This window comes from Corylus avellana, chromosome ca7 (assembly GCF_901000735.1).
Source record: "Corylus avellana chromosome ca7, CavTom2PMs-1.0".
Lineage (NCBI taxonomy): Eukaryota > Viridiplantae > Streptophyta > Magnoliopsida > Fagales > Betulaceae > Corylus > Corylus avellana.
The window spans coordinates 20077823-20100898 of record NC_081547.1 but is presented as its reverse complement, the minus strand read 5'-3'; the positions used below and the strand labels follow the sequence as shown (position 1 = coordinate 20100898).

Sequence of the window (23076 nt, the reverse complement as noted above, 5' to 3'; positions counted from 1 at the left end):
ATGCAACATGTCCTAAAAATTAAAAATAATTAAAAAAATAATAATTTAAAATTGCATGTAGTGGACGGCCACCTCATTTTAGCCATTAGGGGTGGCTCCCTCAGGCCGGTCTGGGGGTGGCCGAACCACCTCCAAGGGCCAAAAGGGGGTGGCTCGGCCACCCCCAGAGGCTATGGGGTGACCATGCAGACCAAAGAGGGGGGGGTGGGGTTTCGGCCACCCCTAGAGGGGCTGCAGAGGGTGGCCAAAGCCACCCCCATGGCTCCTAGGGGTGGCCAAGTCACTCCCAAGGGCTTTGGGGGTGGCCGAAACCACCCCCAAAGGCCTTGGGGGGTAATTCGGCCACCCCCAGACCGGCCTTAGCCACCCCTAATGGCCAAAATGGGAGTGGCGTTGGTCAAAATTGGGTGGCCGGGCACCCCATGAAATTTTTAATATTTTTTAAGTTTAGTTTAGTTTATTTTTATTTTTATTTATTTATTTTTTAGGTTGACGTTTTGGACGTGCATGGTTTGTTTTAAGAGATACTTCTGGACGCTTTAGCCTCATTTCAATATTCTCAGTTTCTAGAACCTTTAGAGAGAGAAGAGGAGGAGGAGGAGGAGGAGAGCGAGAGATAATGTAGATCTTGAGGGTTTTCACTCACAAAGAGATTTCGGTATTGGAGAATCCGGAGATGGTTTCCAAGTGGAATTAAGCTATTGAGATACGCAAGCAACCATTGTGCTAGTATTTTTATAAATATTTACCCGATGCATTTTATGTATAATATTTTCAAAGAAAACCAATGGATACCTTCTTAGCATTCTAAAAAGTATGAAATATTCTTGTGCATGAAATGTGTGACGTTGATTCTTTTTTATAACTGGTGTCTCAAATTACACAGGAAATGCTTTAAGGACTACTTGAAAATATTAAAATGTGATGTGATGTCATTTTATGATAAAATGATAAATGTCCTTGTTGTAATTCTTAATGTTGGTAGAATTATCATATGTTCTCGCTTCTTAGTTTTCTCTTTTAAGGAGTGAGATTCCTTAGGACTTAAATAAGTATGGGAGGCGCTCGATAATTAATTATCAGTTAATTAATTTTTCGAGACATTACATGATGTGACAACTCTAACCAAACATTGGAACAAATTTTATTAAAAATAGAGAAATACTAGGAATCAATATTTTTTTTATATTTTACCCATCTCATCTTACAAATCTACCATTAGATTCGTAAACTTACGTGGATCTCACATAAGTCAATGCTAAATCCCACAAATCTAATAATTGATTTACTGAATTTGTAGAAAAATATATGACAAATATGAAGAACTTATTGACCCTTAATATTTTTCTTAAAAACATATATATTCAATGGTTGGTTGAGACTACCTCATCATCATTACAAGATATAAATATAATATCTAGCATTACTTCCTAACTTTTTTTCTTTATATATATATCATTCAAAATTTTCTACAAACTATTATGAATCTTATGGTATTATACTATTATCTAAGCAGAGTGCTTGATGCAATCAAAACAATGTTTTTGTCTTATCTACTCACCTAAGAAAAGAGGATGGTTCACCAATAGTTCAATAAAGGCTTTAAAGTGATTTTTTTTTAATAAAAAAATAAAATAAAATAAAAATAGAGACGCTTATTCTCAAAAGACCTAGCATGCCTCCCTTAATTTTATTTTATTTTTTAAAAATGATGGAGCCATTAGCTTTTACATCCAAAGTTCCCCTTATAAATAAAAGATTTTTAAAAGGTTTGTAGGAGCCACCAGCCACGGCCTTCACTGGCTTTAATGTGCCTCCGCCATTGGTTACCCAAGATTTAGGAAATCACTTTAATTTTCTTTATCCTTATATAATTCCAAAAAAAAAAAAAAAAAAAATCGCTTTCCTCTATTTCCTCTAGTATTGATTTGAAAGAATAAATGATATTTAGATAAGAAAAGCTATTGTACAATGTATTTAAATAGGAAAGAAAAAATAATTTTATAATTTTTTTTAAAGATCTTTTTTTACAAAAAAAAAAAAAAAAAAAATCGCTAATAGTGTTCTAAAAAACCATCTACCACTAAGAGAATAGGTAAATTCTTTATAATGGTTAGATTTGACTATTATTAAGCTTTTTTCCTCTCCAGCAAAATAGTTATTTTGTAGTTTTTTCTTCTAATATGAATAATAAATAGGTTGATTAGTCTATTCACTATTCACTATTCACATTATAAACTTTGTTTATTATTATTTTTGTCTCCCTTTCTTTCTTTTACTCTCTCTCTTCCTCTTTCTTTCACACTCTTTTTCATGCAAAATAATATTTTAAAAAAATAAATAGTAGAATGAGAATATATTAGAGTGTGTATGAAAAAATGAGTAATTAAAATAAAAAATTATACTTTTTCAATAATTGTTTTGCCTACTGGATATGCTCTAAGAGCAAATAGATCCCACCACAACATTACTCAAATGGATAAGATAGTCTAAAAGATATGGGCCTCCCATGATTTTCCAAACAACAACTGCAGTCTGTTCAATTGAAATGGGACCTTTAATTATACACTTCCATTACGACAAAGTCATTCAACTAGACATAAAGAAAGTGAAATCTTATCGCTTAGGGAAAGAGAAAGTGAATCTTATCAGATATTTGTAGCTCGAAAAAAAAAAAAAAAATCCAATATTTGTAGCCCCAAGAAAGATTGAAAGAGTATCATGTAATAAAAAGCTGGAAACATGTGGACATGTCCCTGATAACCATAAGCCGCCTACAAAGTTAAAAGATATTTTTGATATATATATAGCTTATGAGTGGTGGTGGTTTAGCGTTTTTAATGAAAATTTTAAAGTGATTGAGCGTATATTAAGGTAAGAGTTCAACTTTCGAAATGAGAATTATCAATTATATTAATATTACTTGTCTTAGCTCCACTCGTGCTTTGATAAAATTGGGTCAGGCTATGACTCAGTCAGATATGAGAGAGTGTTTGCAATTGCTATAGTCTATCAAGCAAATGCTTTTTGTTGAAGACATCTTTCAGTGTTTGGTACGTACAAAGAATTAATATATATATAAAATTGAGTCAGGTTATGATTCAGTCAGATATGAGAGAATGTTTACAGTTGCTATAGTCTATCAAAGCAAATGCTTTTTGTTGAAGACATCTTTCAGCGTTTGGTACATACAAAGATTTATAATATATATATATATATATATATATATATATATATATATATATATTAACCTATAAAAATAAGTTTTTATTCACAACATAAAATTTTTGAAAAAATTAACCTAAAATTTTGAGTTTCGGCGGTGGTTCGGCAGAGTTCGAGTGGTCCTTCGTGGTCTAGCGTTGGTCCAACAGAGGTTTGCCAGTAGTGTAATTGTGTAAACACCCCAGTCTCATAGTGAGAAGATAAGTAATTCACATAAAATGATGTTAGGAGCATGTTTTGAATTGCGTTGGAAAATAGAATTTTTAAAACAATAAATAATTTTTAAAAAATAGCTTCATTTCTAAGCTTTTGTCAAAAGTGAGTTTTGACTTTTTTTAGAGCAAAAAGTCAAAGAAGTACTTTTTGAATTTTTAACAAACATACCATTTTTTTTTTTTTGCATAGTTTTTTATATACTAAAATTACTTTTTAAGCTCTTTAACGCAATTTCAAACAGGTTTAAAGTCCCACATTATTTAGATACTAGGTGAAACTTGGTTTTATAAGTAATTTTATAAAAGCCCTCAAGAGGTAGTTCAATTGGCTAGGACCACACTTAATGAAGCGGAGATCACTAGTTTGAATCTCTCTCATTCTCTTGTGCGGACATGTCATAAAAAAATAAAAAAATAAAAAAAATTAGAAAAGTTTCAAATTAATTAATCATTTTGGGGGTAATAATGTAGATGTCGTTAGTACTTTACTTTGAGTAAAAACAAGTATGGATAATTTACTATGATAATTTAATAAAGGGACCAAATAATAAGCAATTGGTCAAAATAAAATTTGGAGAGTTCAAAGCTCGTTGTCACACTTAGACCAATAAGTAAATTATTCAAGTAAATAGATTATGGAATTATAGCCTAATCTAATGAGAATTGTCAAATTAACCTTTCCATTTAGTTCTATAATTTAGTTACTTGAATGCTTCTTAATTATTAATAACGTGTCCTTAAGGAGTAGTTCAATTGGCTGGAGACTACATGCCTTATGAAATAGTTAGAGGATTTAAGGCCGAGGTTTCTTAGGATTATAATTTTCCCAAAATACTAGGGTATTAGAAAATAATATTTATAGACATAAACACTTAATTAGGCTTTTAACCCATTGAGAGAAGTGATTGAATAATTAGTACATTAACTTGCACATATTAAAAGTGATTAAGTAATTAAGGGTTATAAGAAATTGGACCCAAGCCTAATAACGTGGAAAAAATATATACATGTCCACACAAAAAGAGGGAAAGGGGGAGGGGGATTCGACATTATAAAAGGTTAAAACATACTTTTGAGAAAAATTTAAAAATATTGTGGTACGACATTACAAAAATTAAAATTTCAAGGTTAAGATTGCAAAAATACTAATAGTTTTAAGGATGTAAGTGAAGTTTTTCAATAAGTGAAGTTTTTCCATAATTCTATGTAGGGTTGACAATTCGTGTTCGTGTGTCGAGTTTGTGTCATATCGAGAAATGTGTATAAGATTATATAGGTCAACTATAACTTAACCCATTTAATTAAATAATACAAACCCCTCATCCATAACTTTCTAATTTTGTGTTAGGTTTGTGAGTCATGTAAAAAATTATCTGTCATTATGTTGCGTGTCAGGCTAAAATCGTGTGGAAGCATGTGTATATGACTATATAAGTCAACCCTAACCTGACCAATTTAATTAAACGAGTCAGGCTTCTATACTGCAATCATTTAATTTTGTGTTGGGTTTGTAAATTCTGTCAAAAAAATTGTCAGCCATAATTTTATGCCTATAAAAAAGAGTTTGAAGGAATATAAGAAAATATACAACAAAGAAGATGAATAAATATAGTTTATGAAGAACTAATTTCATATATTGCAATTTCTATACCTTGTCTTGCCAAATTTCCTTCAAACTAGTCTGGAAAAAATATTCTCCAACCCATTTAAAATAGTGCCAAGTGTCTAAACATTTAAAATGCACATTAAATTCTTAACATTATTAATAACAGTTTACTAACTTAAACTAAATTTAATGTGTCTTTTAAATGTTTATAGACACTTGGCACTATTTTAAATGGGTTGAAGGATATTTCTTTCATACTGGTTTGGAGGAAATTTCGGTCATATATATATATATTTGTTTTTTAAGTAAATTGAAGAAGTCATTCAAAAAAAAAAAAAAAGTAATTAAAGATGGAAAGGATACAATGGGATCATTAATTAATACAACTTCAACTTCAAGTCTATCTTAAAAGAATATTAATTTTTTTTTTTTTTAACAAAAAGGTTGGATAATATTATTAATCTCAAAACAAGATCAATACACAATAGGAGGAGAAAGAAAATCTTCCCTCCTTAAAATACTCCAAATACAAGATGGAATCTCTCCCACCCAAACTTGATCCATGGTATGATTAAGAGCCTCACGAGCAAGGCCATGTGTTGCACTGTTTGCCTCTCGCAACATATGAATATATTCAGTTCTCCCCACCGATTGCAACCCGATTTTAATATCTTCAATAAAGTGCCCAAAACTGCTATGACAAGCTTGAGCCAATCTCATTGCATTAACCACCTGCACAGCATCACCCTAAAAAATTATTCCGTCAACATCTAGGTCATTGCCCATAATCATTGCATGCAAGGCAGCGTACGCTTCAGCCAACACTGGTTCTGGGTTCATCTCGTAGGTCAAGTTGTAGGCAATAAGACACTTCCCATGATGATCTCTAGCAATGATACCCAAGCCCATTTGTTTCTTCTTATTATCTACTGTAGCGTCCCAATTAATCTTTAACCAAATAAGGGGAGGTGGTTGCCATTTGGAGTCCCCCCGATGCAGACTAGTCCCATCCCCCACTTCCTGTCTTGTGTTTGCTTGTTGGAATTTCTCAAGATCCATTTTAGCACTTCGTAACAGCAAGCTTGGGTGTTCAAAGGCTCCTCCATGAACCACATTATTCCTTCTAAGCCAAATCTTTATGGCAACAATTGCAAAAAGCTCCAACTCTGATTTATCACAACGGTCAATAAAATCCTCAAAGACTTAATAAAAGGAAACAATCTCACCTCCCCTCTTTTGCTAGATAATCAAACCGCCACCCCACACATCGCAGGCCGCTGAGCAATTCCATAAAACATGTAACAGTGTTTCCTCCTCTTGATCACAGATGGGGCGTAATTTGCACAACTTAATGCATTTACGAAACAAATTGACTCTGGTCAGAAGTGAATCATTACAGGCTCTCCATAGAAATATTTTCACCACATTAGGGACATTGAGAGACCAACATGTCTTCCACACAGGTGATTCTTGCATTGGCCATGACGTTTAGCTTTATAGAGCTCTACCTCTAGATGGTATGCACTTCGAACTATGAAATCACCATTTTTTGTACATTGCCATATTAACCGATCTTTGGGGAGCATTAGACTTATAGGAGTGTGTAGGATAGCCTTCGCTTCTTCTTCAAAGAAAATATTGTTAATGAGAGGGATTTTCCACCCTTTAGTATTCCTATCTATGAACTCTTCTACTCGAGCATCAGCCACCAAAATAGAATTTGGCGATTGTAGCATATAAGTGATCGGAACAGGTAACCAACGGTCCCTCCACACCTTGACATCACATTTGTAACCCACCCTCCAGATTAGGCCTTGATTTAGAACTTCTTTGTCTCTCATCATACTACACCACATATAAGAAGGTCTGGTCCCCAATTTTGCCTCCATAACTGAAACATGAGGGTAGTATTTTACTTTTAAAATATGAGCATCTAATGATTATATGTTCTGGAGAAGTCGCCATAACTGTTTGGCCAAGAGTGCTTTATTAAAAGAGACCAAATCTCTAAATCCCAAACCTCCACAAGCTTTTGATCTCCCCATTCGTGCCCAACTCATCCATGGGATTCTTGAGGTATTATCCTTGTGGCCCCATCAAAAACGCTGCATCATCCCATTGAGCTTTACATAAGTCTTTGGAGAGTTGGAATACACTCATGCTATATGTCAGAATTGCTTGAGCGACAGATTTTAGTAAAATCTCATTTTCAGCTTGGGATAGAAATTTGACCTTCCAATTATTTAAAAATTCCAGACTCTATCTTTAATGTTCCAAAAAGCAATAGATTTTGACTTACCCACCAAGGTTAGAAGTCTATGATATTTCTCATAACATTGGGAAGCTTGGATTCAGAGCAACTGTGAAATTTTTGCCCTCCTAGATTGATCAATATTGCGACTGAAAAAAATAGATGTCTTATCTTTATTCAATCTCTACCCCAACGCCTCCTCATATTTTTCCAAGATCTTAGCTAGCCTCCTCCATTCAACCATGTTTGTTTTACAGAAAAGCAAATTGTCATCCCCAAAGAAAAGATGGCTAAGACATGATCCTTTTTTAAAGTAGGAACACCTGTAATAACACCTTTTTGTTCCGCTTGAGTCAATAGCGAACTAAGCGCTTCCGCACAAATAAGGAGATAGAGGATCTCCTTGCCTTAATCCTTGGGTTGGCTGAATGTTACCAATAGGGGAGCCATTTACCATGACGGCATAACTGGTTGACCGCACACACTTCATGATAAGTTTAATTCACCTATTATTGAAACCCATTTTGATCATCACCGCCTCCAAAAAAATCCATTCCACACGGATTTTTTTGTTGTCAATTATTAGCTTGCCAGGGAGGAAAGCACTTTGATTGGAGCTAATAACATGGGTAAAACCACCTTCAAACGATTAGATAAGACCTTTGAAATAATCTTATACAAAACATTGCACAAGCTTATGGGCCGAAAATCAACAACACAACAGGGGTTGTCTATCATCCATAATAGACAAATTCAAAAACTGTAGAACAGTATGACAAACCTCTGGGCCTACAGTATCCCAGCGTTGTTGATAAAACCCAGCTATAAAACCATTCTGCCCAAGTGATTTAATAGGAGCCATCTGGAAGAGGGTTGTCCGCATGTCCTCAATCGTAAATTCTGTTATCAATTGAGTATTCATGGCATTTGAAACCGATCCCCGAACAACACCCATGACGTCTTCTATGTTGGTTGGTGAGGCTGACGTAAACAATTTATGGAAATACCCCACAAAGGCCTGCTCGATGTTCGATTGTGTACTACATAGGTGCCCATCTTCATCAAGAATTTGAAAGATCTGATTGCTTCTTTTCTCTTGCTTGGCACATGCATGAAAGTACTCAGTATTCCGGTCTCCATTCCTTAACCACTCCTCCTTGGCCCTTTGTTGCCACCTTAGATCCTTTTGCTCCAATAAAATATTAATTTCCACCCTTAGATTTTTTTCCTACTCTTCATCCCGCTCCACCCTACATTGAACTGTTTCTAATTCTTTTGTTTTTTCCCGAATAGTTTCATCGGCCCGCACCACTTCTTTTCGCACCCATTGTTTAAGACTCCTTTGGCATCTAGTTAAATTTCCACGCACGTTCTCCCACGGGTTCTCATGCATAGTCTTCTTTCTCCATGTCTACTTGATTGTTGCTTTAAAGCCTGCATGGCTGTTCCAATTGGCCTCAACCTGTAAGGGCCTCTTTTTATGCCATTTCGTCTCCTTCCCATCCGTAAAGGAAATAATGACTGGATAATGGTCAGAACTTCTACTACTTGCCAATACCTCCACATCTGCTACCCCAAATTTATCACACCAATCATGATTAGCAATCACACGGTCCAGTCGTTCTTGAGTAAAAGCCCCCCGTCTCTTCCATTATTCCATGTAAATTTAGGGCCTCTAAACCCCAAATCACTTAGACTGCAGTCTTCAAGTGTACGTTGAAAAATCTTCCATTTGACCCCGAGCCCTTGTAATTGCCCCTCTCTTCTCCATAAGATCCACAATTTCGTTAAAATCTCCCATGCATAACCAAGGCAAAGGTTGAAGATGGGCGAGAGATGAAGTAGTGACCATGCCTCCTTCTGTTTTGCTATTTCGGGGTGCTTGTAAAAGCCTGTAAATTTTCAGCTTCTTCTGTTATTATCAATCGAAACGACGGCATTAGTGTGCTGTCTACTATAGTTTTGGATTGCAACTTGTATTTCATCCTTCTATAAATGTACCAGGCCCCCACTGCGACCTAGATTGTCCACTGCAAAAATATTTTCAAAGCCCAATTTTTGTTTAAGAAAATTAACTCTCCTATTCAGCAATTTGGTTTCCATGGTGAAAACCATTTTGAGTTTCTTTTCCTTCACTATCGGGCAAAGGTCTCAAACTGGTCGAGAGTTTCCAAGCCCTCGGCATTTCCACCTTAAGATGATCATGGCGCCTGGCGGGGCTGAGCATCAGATGCTGCCTTAATCATAATACCAGAGTCCTCAACCAAGTCTTTTGTTCTCACCCTTTTTTCCCCATCCTCCTTCCCCATATTGGCTCTTTTTTTTCCCATTCTTACGACTTTGGGAATACCCACTCGTAGATTCTGAATCTGTTACTCATGGGCCATTCCCACTTGCTTTCCGCTTTCCCTTTAATTGGCTAGTGCTCCCTAGTGAATGTGCATCTAAATCCCCACCTTCAAAAAGATCAAGCCTCTCCTCCATACGTGATCTCTCACCCTTTCCTTCAGTAGTATGCACACGTGATTCCAGGAACGACTTGTCCACGTAGCATGTACGAGGCGCGTCTGGCTTGTATCTCCCTCCTTTACTCCTCCTGATTTTTAGGTATTATTTTTCTCTCCAATTCCTTCCATCCCTCCTACTAAATCTTTACTTTCTTTTTGAGGACCTTGCCACCTATCACTCCAGTTGGGGCTCGCATGAAATCGCCAGATTGGTGTAGGTGCGGTTTGTGGTTGTCTACCGCTGTAACCACCACGACCAAAGTCTCCTCCCCAAATAAGTCCACTTTCGCCATTAGAGCTGGATCTCTCCTATGATGGACCCTTCCACGTCCCTATATTCCAGTCACTAACACCCCCATGTCTTCTAGTCGGCAATGGTGTGCGCAGCCAAGTCCCATACTCCTACCCATTGCCTTGGAAACTCTTATCGCCGATCTTCACACATCTAGCATTTCCATGTCTCACTACACCACATTTGAAGCAAAATTTATGAATCTTTTTATACTGAAAAGCCACCCAAATTTCTTGTCTCACAATCTATAAGTCCTTCCCCGTGAGAGTGGTTTTGAGAGGTCTAGTATGATTCACACCCTCAGATATTCCCCCCATCCTACCCCATCTTCATCCACATCCACCTCCACCACTTCCCCTATCCAATTTGATATCCTGTCTCTTTGCTCATACAAATAAGAGGAAGATTGAACATCCTAACCTAAAAAACTGCCCTATCGAACTCCAGTTCAGCCGGTGGTGTGACCCCATCAAAATCGGCCAAAGACACAAGACTACCCTCAAAAGTCCATGGCCGGCCCTCCAGAATCCTCAACTTGTCCCAGACATGTTCAAAATCTATGAGAAACATATTAGTTCCCATATTTTTGAACGTTACCCAACTTGATGGCTTCCATGCCCGAATTAGTGGGGTCTTAATAATCTCTTTCCCCACTACTTGATTTGCCAGATACTTCCCAATAATACATGCATGTCCCCTCGATGCTAAAGGGGCTAAGAAGTCCTTCCTGGCCTGGACTTCCTCATTCTCTTTCTCCCTCAGAGAAAAATTTCCCCAAAGTCTTGTGTGATCCTCCGCCGTATTACACTTCGCTAGTACCCTATTTCAATAATAGATTGCCTGAACTTTCCTCTCACCGACCACTAGCAGAGATAGCGCCGTCACCTCTAGGTTTTCTAAGGAAAACTTAGAGAGCTGAAAAAACACTTGGCTAACTTAGGAAGAGGAAGAGGGAAATAATTAAATTTAATTATTCAAAAGAATATTAATTGGCAGAGGGAATTTTCAAAAAAGTCAGGGAGATGAATTTGCTATTTTTGTGGAAACAGCAAGGAAAATTTGGTTTCGTAGGAATAGGTGGATTCATGAAGGTTTGTTCACTCCTCCAAATGAAGTGGATAGATCGATGTATGCGGGAGTGGAGGATTTCAAGTAGCATAATGCACCACCAAATGAGGATGATGTCAACAAGGAGATGGAGATCAAGAAGTGGACGAGTCCCCCTCAAGGGTTGTATAAGATCAACTGTGATGCAGCTATTGATGTTAAAAATGGAAAGATGGGAGTGGGTTTAATTCTCAGAGATCACGACAGAAGGGTCTTTGCCGCTGGGAGTTTCACGCAAATGGGCTGGTTAGATCCGACTACTGTAGAGGAGAGGGCCATAGTTAGAGCAACCCAGTTTTGCAAAGAAATGGATGTGAGCAACGTCATTATAGAAGGAGATGCACATACAATTATACGGGCAGTACAGCCTGGGGGACAGAATGGTAGTAGGTATGGCCAGTTAGTAGAGGATGCAAAATTGATTTTAAATTCTTTGCCGAATAGAAAACCCAACCATGTATGCTGAAACAGAAATGGTGCAGCCCATATGCTAGCTAAATTAGCAACCAGAAATGTCATAGATCAAGTATGGAGGGATGAGATACCCGATTGTATTTGTGATATTGTTCAAGCGAGCTTCAGCCTGATTTTGATATAATGAGAGAAAAAAAAATAAAAGAATATTTTCAGTGATTAAATTAACCAAATATATACACCATTTTATGGATTTGGCTTTTATGGATTCGGCTTATATGCTGTTAAAAAATTCAAGGATGATGATTTAATTAAAGTAATTGAAGCGTTTAGATCTATCATAATAAATACTAATAAATAGATGAAGTGATGAATGAAAAAAAATATTGATATTTACTATGACAAATTTGTGCCCTTCAATTTTTTTTTTTTTTTTAATAAGTTGTGCCATTCAATTACTTTAGTTAAATTCTCACCTTTAAAATTTTTAACAGCATATACATTTTGCAGTTAAAACTCCATCATATAAGTTATTAACATTAATTCAGAATCCAATAAATACCTATGGGACCTTGCTTTTTAGCTCCATAATTCAGCCAACCCTACCAAATATTATAACATTTTATTTGTAAAATATTCTAATATTTTATATTGCATTATCCATCACTTACTCGTGCGACCTTGTTTTTAGCTGCATAATTCCGCCAACCTCTCAATTTAATAGCATTTTACAGTTAATTACAACAAAAAAAAAAAAGAAGCATTTTACAGTTAAAATATTCTCACTCTTTTTTTTTTTAATTTTTTTTTTATATTTCTTCGTCACGTGCATTGGTAGTAGTCAAGTGGATGGGGTAGGAAAGTAATTTCCAAAGGCAATATCTTGAAGAACACGCTGTCACGCACAGATTTCCCCACTCGCTGTCGCTCAATGTCCCATCTATTAAATTAGATTTAAATAAATTGATTGTTCTCACTTGCCGGTTTAGGCCTTCTAGAACAAATTTCTTATATTAAATTTTTTTAAAAAAAGACCTTCTAGAACACATGTTATTTATTATAAAATCAGAATAAGAAACGGTGTCGGTTCCACCTGAATGTAAACAAAAGTAAATAAATTTATTATTTTTTGATAACCTTATATGCCATATTTCTATTTTAAAATTATTTAATAAGAATTACTTTAAAAGTTGATTAGGATTAACATGTTAATATTGATGAATTGTTATTTTCGAATAATGTTTAGTACCATGGCAGACCCAAATAATCTTTAGATTTTATTTTATTTTATTTTTAACAAAAGTTGATTTAATACTTCGTTGAGACGATCACATCAATATTATAAAATAATTGTAGAGAGTAAAAATATAATTTTCTGTATTACTTTTATATTTTAAAAATAAAAATGTTAACAAATAACAAATAAAAGCCCGCTTAAATTTTATAGTAATTTCGCTTGGAATTATTTTGTAAATAAAAGTGACATATTTTTCAATGCGTAAAAAATACATATTTATTATATTTATTTTAATAGCTTAAAGGATACTTATTATAAGTCTTAAAAATTAGTTTGTAAAAATATTCTATTGGTATTAAAAATAGCTTAGCGTAAAAAAAATGCTAACAAAATGATTTGGACCGTTAAACGAGAAAGAATATATTTTTATTAATAAAAAAAATAGAAATATGAAAAACATTTGTTAAAAGAGGTGGCGTCTTCGTTTCCGGTCAACATCGACGTTCTGAACACCTTTTCCGAGCCAGTTCATGGAGGAAGGCTCATGGAATGTGAACAAGCTCTTCAACGGTTTGCTCCTAAAAGTCCTATATTTACACGCGTCATAATATTGTTCCCTCACTATCTTCCCTCTTCGGAGCAGAAAGAAAGCTGATCAGCTTTACATGCAGAAAAACCCGTTTCTTCTCTCTTTCATCTTTTTTAGATACAGAGTTTGAAATCATTGGTTTGATCGCCTCCGTATTGGGAAACATATTCCCGGGTTTTGGTGGGTTTTTGCAGTTTTTGCGAGACCAGTCTTTGGTTTTGAGAACTTACACATATTCGAGTGGATTCTGAAGTAATATTTCTGGGTTTCAGTGGGTTCTAGCTGTTTTAGCTGCAGTAATCTTGATTTAGGTTCTAATCATGGACGGCGTTGACCACTACAAGGCCAGTGGTAGTTTACGAGGAAGTTTACGGTTACGCAGTTCATCGGTGTGGAGGAACAATGCTATGGAAGTTTTCTCGAGGTCTTCACGAGAGGAAGACGATGAAGAAGCTCTCAGATGGGCTGCCCTTGAAAAGCTTCCTACTTTTGATCGTCTAAGGAAAGGTATATTAACCACGTCGAAAGGTGAAGCCAGTGAAATCGATATACATAATCTTGGATCTGAAGAAAGGAAGAAATTGCTCGAGAGGTTGGTCAAAGTAACCGAAGAGGATAATGAGAAGTTGTTGTTGAAGATCAGGGATCGAATTGATAGGTAAGACTAAGACCTCTGCCAAGTTATGCTTTATTTTATTTTATTTTTTTTCAAGTTTTCTTGGTAACCAATCAGAGATTAACAATTTTCATACATATTCGTCAGTACCATAACGGTTTTTTTGTTTTTTTTTTTGTTTCTTGGAATTTTCTCAGAGTTGGAATTGATCTTCCAGCAATTGAAGTCAGATTTGAGCACCTAAATGTTGAAGCAGAAGTTCATGTAGGAGGCAGAGCCTTGCCTTCGTTCTTTAACTTCATGATAAGCATCCTAGAGGTAACCATCTGCAAAATATACAACTTAAGTTAGTGATAAATTTTATTAATTTCTTTTAAGTGTTTTGTCGAGTTGTTCTTGAATTTGCTTTTTTTTTTTTACTATGTATAGGGGGGTTTGAATTATCTTCACATTCTTTCAAATCAAAAGAAGCACATAACCATCCTTAAAGATGTTAGTGGACTCATCAAGCCTCGCAGGTGAGAAAATATGCTCAGCTGTTATCTTGAATTGGATTCTGAATATCTAGAATGAATTTCTGGGCAATCAAATTTCTAATTTGATGCATGTGTAATTGGTAGAATGACATTGCTATTGGGTCCTCCAAGTTCTGGGAAGACAACACTCTTACTGGCTATGGCTGGAAAGCTTGACCCGGCTCTAAAGGTGAAAATAATATTATTTCGGCTTCATTCTTCCTTGAATTGTCAATTCTTAGCTCTAATTAAGCTCTTTAATCTCATACCTAATTCAAAAAACCAAAACTTCTCCTACAGTGTTCAGGGAGGGTGACTTATAATGGCCACGGTATGAATGAATTTGTACCCCAGAGAACTGCTGCCTATATCAGTCAATATGATCTCCATATTGGGGAAATGACTGTAAGGGAAACCTTGGCCTTCTCTGCGAGGTGCCAAGGGGTTGGATCACGCTATGGTACGTTAATTAACTTAAGGGATCACTTATTCTGTTTTTAGCTTTCCTTCATTATAAACTTTAAGATGAACACCCCCATGAATAATTTGCAATACAGAAGAATGACGATTGCTTTTGAAATCTGTAGATATGTTAGCAGAGTTGTCTAGAAGAGAAAAAGAGGCAAATATCAAGCCTGATCCAGATATCGATGTCTACATGAAGGTGAAACAAAAGATATTGGCAAACTTATTTAATCTTTAGGAGATCTCTAGGCTCTAGCATTTAACTTATTTTGAGAAATTTATATTATTAGTTTTACCCTTGTTGGGAAACCCCTCATATAATAAATGAGATTTCGAATGTAATAAACACTGAATACACCTTGCAACTAATCTTAGCTTGATTCATATTATAACTGACTTATGCTCAATTTTGGATTGAGTAGAATCATTGACATTTTATATTTTAACATAACATGTAGTTTTATAATGAATGATGATGTTTTTCTTTTTGTGTTTGGCTTCCGATGTATCAGGCAGCAACAACTGAAGGCCAGGAGGCGAACGTGGTGACAGATTATATATTAAAGGTAACATTGCCAATTTTCCATAGACTTCTGTTCTTGGAAAATAATTATTAGGATTTGAAAAGTATTCACATAATATCCTTCAATTTCTTTAATTTGCTTCACACGCAAACTTACAGGTTTTGGGTTTAGAAGTGTGTGCTGATACCATGGTGGGAGATGACATGTTGAGAGGTATCTCTGGTGGACAAAGGAAGCGTGTTACAACAGGTATACCAAGTAGCATATAAAATTCATTTTTATTGTTATGATTTGCCAGCATGCATGATAATATGCATAAGTCAAATTATAGGGGAGATGCTGGTTGGACCAGCAAAGGCACTGTTTATGGATGAAATATCTACTGGATTGGACAGCTCGACAACTTTCCAAATTGTGAATTCGCTCAGGCAATATGTTCACATTCTTGATGGAACGGCAGTCATCTCTCTACTGCAGCCAGCACCAGAGACTTATGATCTTTTTGATGACATTATTCTCCTCTCTGATGGCTACGTTGTCTACCAGGGGCCCCGTGAACATGTTCTTGAGTTTTTTGAAATCATGGGCTTTAAATGTCCAGAAAGGAAAGGCGTGGCTGACTTCCTGCAAGAGGTTAGTGTGAATCTCGACTTCATTGGCCTCATCCATGCTAATACTGGGCATGCAAAGATGTTTTAACAGCCATAAAGTATGGTGTTAGCTAGCATGAAAGCCTCAACAATTACTACATGGGAACGAGCCTTAAATGTGTAGTATAAAGCCTTTTATTTGTGCATATCACAGGTGACATCGAGGAAAGATCAGGAGCAGTATTGGGCACGCAAAGATGAGCCTTACAGTTTTGTCATGGTTCAGGAATTTGCTGAGGCATTCCAATCATTCCGTGAGGGAAGGAGATTAGGAGATGAACTTGCAGTTCCATATGATAAGAGAAAAAGCCACCCAGCTGCTTTGACAACCAAAAAGTATGGTGTTGGTAAGAAGGAGCTGTTTAAAGCTTCCTTCTCAAGAGAATACTTGCTGATGAAGAGGAACTCGTTCGTATACATCTTCAAAGTTGTACAGGTAGATTTAAACTTTATTTTCCCGGTTCCTTTAATTTTCTTTAAACCGGATTTTGATTATTTTTTTTTCTCTGCTTTCAGCTTGCAGTAATGGCAATAATTGCGATGACACTTTTTCTACGAACCAAGATGCCTCGTGAATCAGTAGCAGATGGAACAGTTTACACTGGTGCTTTGTTCTATACAGTGATTATGATTATGTTTAATGGGATGTCAGAGCTGTCTATGACGATTGTAAAGCTACCTGTTTTTTACAAGCAAAGGGACCTCCTCTTCTATCCTTCATGGGTATATGCTCTTCCTACATGGGTCCTCAAAATCCCAGTAGCGTTCGTGGAAGTTGGTGTTTGGGTATTCTTGACATATTATGTCATTGGTTTTGATCCATACGTTGGAAGGTAATTATAATGAATTTCTTTCACATTTAGAGATTGGTTTAAAGAGGTGTTTTCCATTATGAATAATATTTGGAAATGTACACATTGCAGGTTGTTTAAGCAATACCTTATGCTATTACTTGTAAACCAAATGGCCTCTGGATTATTCCGATTTATTGCAGCACTGGGTAGGAATATGATTATTGCTAACACGTTCGGGTCATTTGCACTGCTCTTGCTTTTTGCGTTGGGTGGTTTTATCCTCTCCAAAGGTAAGATTATATTTAGTAGTTATAATAAATTTTTTTTGCCCATTATTTACACTGCAGCTTAAAGAATAATCCGTTCTTTTGTTCACTTTGACCAGATGATATAAAGAAATGGTGGATATGGGGCTACTGGATATCACCTTTGATGTACGCGCAAAATGCAGTAATGGTTAACGAGTTCCTTGGGAGCAATTGGAAACAAGTAATTTCCTGAACTATACATTTGAGCATTTATTCTGTATACCTCATAATAACAAGCTAATGTCTGATTAAATTATTTAGAACTCAACGGATCCACTAGGACTTACAGTATTGAAGTCGCGCGGGTTCTTTACTGAAGCACGTTGGTATTGGATAGGCATAGCGGCAACAGTTGGATTCATCTTATTTTTCAACACCGCTTTCACTATTTCTCTTGCTTTTCTTAACCGTGAGTATCTCCACCCTTTTCACCTTGGGCCTTATTAATATAGAGGAGCTTTCGAGTTGATGATGTGCAACTTATGTGCAGCATTTGGGAAGTCACAGACGGTAAAGTCAGATGAACCAGAAAGCAATGATCAAGGGCAGAAGACCAGAGAAGGTATACAGTTAACACACACAGGAAACAACTCAAGTCGTCAAGGGTCCTCATCTGCAAGGACAGAAGCTGCTGTTGAGGGCAGTAATGGGAAAAGAGGAATGGTTCTTCCTTTTGATCAACATTCAATCACCTTTGATGACGTAATATATTCCGTTGACATGCCACAGGTAACTTAAATCATAAATATTTGGAACTGAAAATGTTTCTTGAATTTACTTGCATTAGTATTGTCCAGAAACTTGAGACCTAATGGTTTCTATTCGACTTGCAGGAAATGAAGAGCCAGGGTGTCCTCGAGGATAAATTGGTGCTTCTGAAGGGTGTGAGTGGTGCTTTCAGGCCAGGTGTTCTCACAGCTCTGATGGGTGTTAGTGGTGCTGGTAAAACAACTCTGATGGATGTGCTGGCCGGCAGGAAAACTGGTGGATATATTGAGGGGAACATCACAATTTCAGGGTATCCAAAGAAGCAAGAAACGTTTGCTCGAATTTCAGGGTATTGTGAGCAAAATGACATTCATTCTCCTCATGTTACTGTATACGAGTCTTTGCTCTACTCAGCATGGCTGCGCTTATCCTCTGAAGTTGATTTAACAAAGAGAAAGGTTGGTATCTTAATGAAACCTCTGCTTCAGGGTGTTGCTGTTCCTTTTCTTTTAGTGCAATTGACAATTTGGTTTGTGCTCATACTGAATCTGGAAATTCTCGCTCAAGTTTAGATCAATTGAAACTCGTAATTTGAGCTTGTCTTCTCTTGGCATGACAGCGGACTAAAGCCAATTTAAGCACTATTAATGTGGTTCCCTGTCATTATTGTGGATTTAGATTGTGAATGTTGTTGCCTCCTGGGCATGAGGATAAACTGCTTAGTCCGTAAGGAGTGAAAGCTCCTGGGTTACCTGGTAACTGGTTCTGGCGGGTGGGGTCAGTTACCCGTAGGAGTTTGATTAATGGTGAGGATTGTTGCACAGTATGCGTTTGTGACGTGCAATTAATCTGAATAAAGTTCTCCAACGTTATCAAAAAAAAAAAAAAAAAAAAAAAGATTGTGAATGTTGTTGCATTGCCTGTGTTTGAGCTCCGCATTGGGAATGTCTAGATTGATGTGTGTTATATAAGCAATAACGAGAGAAGCATCAATTTGGACTAGTCATTTTGAGGTATCACACAAAAGTGACCAGCGTGTCACCATGTCATGATAATTAAGCTCAATCAACCCACTTCGATAGTTGTAATTTTTCAGTCTTTATGTTGACTTTACAAAAACTTGTTCTCAAAAGCTAAGCATGATCTGAAAATAAAAAATGTTTGAATTTTTCATAAAGAGATTGAATGCCACTAGTTCCACTACCATAAATCTAGATTAATGGTTGTGACAAATGGTTTCAGATGTTCATTGAGGAAGTCATGGAGCTTGTGGAGCTGAAACCATTGAGGCATGCACTCGTTGGGTTGCCTGGTGTGAATGGTCTCTCTACTGAGCAGCGCAAGAGGCTCACTATTGCAGTTGAGCTTGTGGCAAACCCCTCCATAATATTCATGGATGAGCCAACTTCTGGTCTAGATGCAAGAGCTGCTGCTATTGTTATGAGAACAGTGAGGAACACGGTGGACACAGGAAGAACAGTTGTGTGCACCATCCATCAGCCAAGCATCGACATATTTGAAGCTTTTGATGAGGTGAGAAATATAAATTATCAACAGATTAGGTGAGCATTCATTCATTCTCTCGTAGATTTGAGCTTGATATTTACAACATGTACTTGCAGCTTTTCCTAATGAAGCGTGGAGGACAAGAGATATATGTTGGGCCATTGGGTCGCCACTCTTCCCATCTTATCAAGTATTTTGAGGTAGGACGCTATGAGAAAACAGAAATACAGACATCCAATAACCTTATTTCTTTATCTATGTTGTAATTTCCTAATACATACATGTACCTTTTCCTTGCTTCTAGAGTGTTGAAGGTGTCAAAAAAATTAAAGATGGCTATAATCCTGCAACTTGGATGTTGGAAGTTACAGCTTCTGGGGAAGAGATGGCTTTGGGCGTTGATTTTACTAATGTGTATAAGAACTCAGACCTATACAGGTACCTTCCATGTTAAATTAACTGAATATATAATAAGACAAAAAGAAATATACCCTCTTGACAATGTATATGTAATATCCTTGTCATATTGATGAACTTTAAATTTAACTCTTGAAAATTGTACTACTGTGTGGCATGTGCATCAGGAGGAACAAAGCACTGATTAAAGAGTTGAGCAAGCCCACTCCTGGTTCAAAGGACCTCTATTTTGCAACTCAATATTCACAGTCATTTTTCACTCAATGCATGGCTTGCCTATGGAAACTACGATGGTCCTATTGGCGCAACCCACCATACACTGCCGTAAGATTTCTCTTCACAGTTTTCATAGCAATTACATTTGGGACAATGTTCTGGGACCTTGGCTCCAAGATGTAAGTTACTCCTGGAAAACTCAAAAATGTTATGGATGCTAATGCTTTACTGCTACGGTTTAATTTTACTCTTGAATTTCAAATTGCAGCAACAAGCAACAAGATTTGTTTAATGCCATGGGTTCCATGTATGCTGCTGTTCTCTTCCTGGGCATCCAAAATTCTTCATCCGTGCAGCCCGTTGTGGCTGTTGAACGAACTGTCTTCTACAGAGAAAGAGCTGCAGGAATGTATTCAGCCTTGCCATATGCATTTGCACAGGTAACCAGTGTCACATATATATTAAACCCTTATTCTTTTAAAGGGAATAACTTGGTATCTTAATGTAATTCCCTCTTTCGCCCCAGGTTGTAATTGAGCTCCCATATGTCTTTGCACAAGCTGCGTTCTATGGCATCATAGTTTATGCTATGATTGGATTTGAATGGACCGTTGCCAAATTCTTTTGGTATCTATTTTTCATGTACTTCACATTGCTCTACTTCACCTTTTACGGCATGATGAGTGTAGCTGTGACACCAAACCACCATATTGCCGCTATAATATCCTCTGCGTTTTATGGATTATGGAACCTATTTTCTGGATTCATTGTCCCAAGAACCGTAAGTATATTTGCTGTTTTAATGTGATTGTTTACGGATATGCAAAACATTTACTAACTCCTTTTCGTTTTGATTAATCTACTTGGCCAACAACAGAGGATTCCTGTTTGGTGGAGATGGTACTACTGGGCATGCCCTGTATCTTGGACCTTGTATGGGTTGGTTGTTTCACAATTTGGAGATATAAAGTCGCCGCTTGAGGACTCAAGCACTAATGAAACAGTGGAAGACTTTGTGAGAAGATATTTCGGATTCAAGCATGAATTTCTGGGAGTGGTGGCTGGTATGGTTGTCTTCTGGACCGTGCTCTTTGCATTTATCTTTGCCTTTTCCATCAAGGCCTTCAATTTCCAAAGGCGATAGAAAATTGTTTTGATTATTTTTGTAGTATGTTCTGGGATTCATGCTAACAACTAGCATGTCCAACTTCTTTTATTCTTATTTTTTTTCTCATCCTCCAACTTCATGTATGATAAGGCACTATGAGTATATGTATTTCACATAAAAGAGAGTTGTGGGATTCTTCATTTATCACTAATTAATTAATGTGTCTACTTGGAGAGCTTTGGTTTCTCAGGATGTGTTCAAAATGCTTCTCTAATTTCCATCCAACACTGCTATGCAAATTGGTTGAATGATATCAGAGGAATCTCAATCTTATACTTTTACAATTGGCACAAATACTCATGTCCAATAAATTAATTGAAGTCATATTGAAAAACGTATAAACGATTCCTAAAACTTGTTTATCACAGTTTATGGATAATTAACAAATAGCAATCTTAAACCAATCAATCACCAAAATAATCAAAACAATCGATCAATCTGAAACAAGGATTTTGGTGATGAAGAAGAAACTTCTTAAAAAATGATCTAAAAGTAAAATCTTTCCGGGCAGTTAAACTCAAGAAATCACTATCAAAAGATGCTCATAGATTACACAAACTAGCTTAGAGCCTGTGCTACGCACCGGGTTTTTTTATTTTTTTTTATTTTGTAATTTACTCAAAAAGTCTTTAAAAGATTATCAACAACAATTTTTATTTTCTTCTCTTAATTAACTAATTAGCTACAAAAAATGACAAATGTTCATAAGATCCTTTTAAACCATAGTTTTGCTCAATACATAGATTAATCAATGACACCACTTTTCCTCCACTACACAATCCATTATGGTAAAATTTTGTCTTTCAGGAGTTGAACTTTCTCCTCATAAACAATTTTTTTGAGAAATTTTTCTATTACATTGACAAAAATAAATAAGTGTTCTAAAATATATGAGCATATTGATATTTGATTACAATTATGTTTACTAATTTTGTAAACAAAAGAATGTTGGTAGTTTAATTTTTCTTCTTAAAAATGAAAGAGATAAAAAACACTGGCAAGAATATTGATATAATCTAATTATACATCGTACCAAAAATAATGATAGGAAACTTTTTCACCATCATTTCCCTTAATTCAACGTGAAATTTACAAAAGAAAACTAATCAATTTGAATAAATAATATATAAATTAGTATAAAATTTAAGGGGAAAAAAATGGAAGAACATAACCACACTTTTTTTTTAAAAAAAAATCCATCCTTCACATATATAAAGTAAATGAAACTAATTTTAAGACATACAGGAAAACTAAGACGAAAAAGTCTACACAATGAACATTGACATAATCTAAAAAAACATCATACACCATACCAAAAATAATGATAGGAAACTCTTTCACTATCATTTTCTAATTCAATGTGAAATTTACAAAAGAAAAATATTCAATTGGAATAAATAATATATAAATTAGTAGAAAATTTAAGGGAAAACAATGGAAGAACATAAATACATTAAATAAAGATAAAATAAAAAACTAAAAATAAAATTTTAATATAATTGAAAGAATTGTCTTTTTTTACTGTATACGTTTCTCGATTCCAATGAAACCTTAAAAACCAATGTCATCCATTAATTAAGCATGTAAACAGATAAAAAAAAATTAAATCACTCAATGAACAACAACATGTACAAACTAAAAAATTATCAACCAAAAATAATGGTAAGAAACTCTCTCTCATTATTGTTTCTTGAGTTCAATGTAAAATTTACCAAAGAAAAGTAATCATTTGAATAAAAAGTAATA

The 23076-nt window shown here is 35.8% G+C and overlaps 2 protein-coding genes across 2 annotated transcripts; both read left to right on the top strand.

The window, feature by feature from the left end:
- Positions 1-11291: 11291 nt before the first annotated feature.
- Positions 11292-11669, top strand: LOC132187978 (uncharacterized). The gene has a single exon (XM_059602398.1). The coding sequence runs from the start codon at positions 11292-11294 to the stop codon at positions 11667-11669; it is 378 nt and encodes a 125-aa protein (XP_059458381.1).
- A 1667-nt stretch (positions 11670-13336) lies between these two features.
- LOC132186877 (pleiotropic drug resistance protein 1-like) lies at positions 13337-21517 on the top strand. The gene is made up of 23 exons (XM_059600985.1): positions 13337-14101; positions 14257-14377; positions 14489-14577; positions 14680-14764; positions 14875-15034; positions 15162-15238; positions 15552-15605; positions 15722-15812; positions 15895-16196; positions 16368-16649; positions 16730-17046; positions 17137-17297; positions 17393-17496; positions 17577-17724; positions 17806-18044; positions 18149-18481; positions 19266-19556; positions 19646-19729; positions 19834-19967; positions 20114-20341; positions 20431-20602; positions 20689-20943; positions 21040-21517. The coding sequence occupies exons 1-23, from the start codon at positions 13764-13766 to the stop codon at positions 21304-21306; spliced, it is 4332 nt and encodes a 1443-aa protein (XP_059456968.1). The 5' UTR covers positions 13337-13763; the 3' UTR covers positions 21307-21517.
- Positions 21518-23076: the final 1559 nt, after the last annotated feature.

What these genes read in the sequence shown, in the direction of transcription:
- LOC132187978 (XM_059602398.1), top strand. Translation starts at nt 11,292, where the DNA reads ATGGAGATCAAGAAGTGGACGAGTCCCCCTCAAGGGTTGTATAAGATC.
- LOC132186877 (XM_059600985.1), top strand. Translation starts at nt 13,764, where the DNA reads ATGGACGGCGTTGACCACTACAAGGCCAGTGGTAGTTTACGAGGAAGT. An exon ending in TCATGATAAGCATCCTAGAG is followed by an intron (nt 14,378 to 14,488) that starts GTAACCATCTGC and finishes TACTATGTATAG; the next exon opens with GGGGGTTTGAATTATCTTCA. An exon ending in TGGGACCTTGGCTCCAAGAT is followed by an intron (nt 20,342 to 20,430) that starts GTAAGTTACTCC and finishes TTCAAATTGCAG; the next exon opens with CAACAAGCAACAAGATTTGT.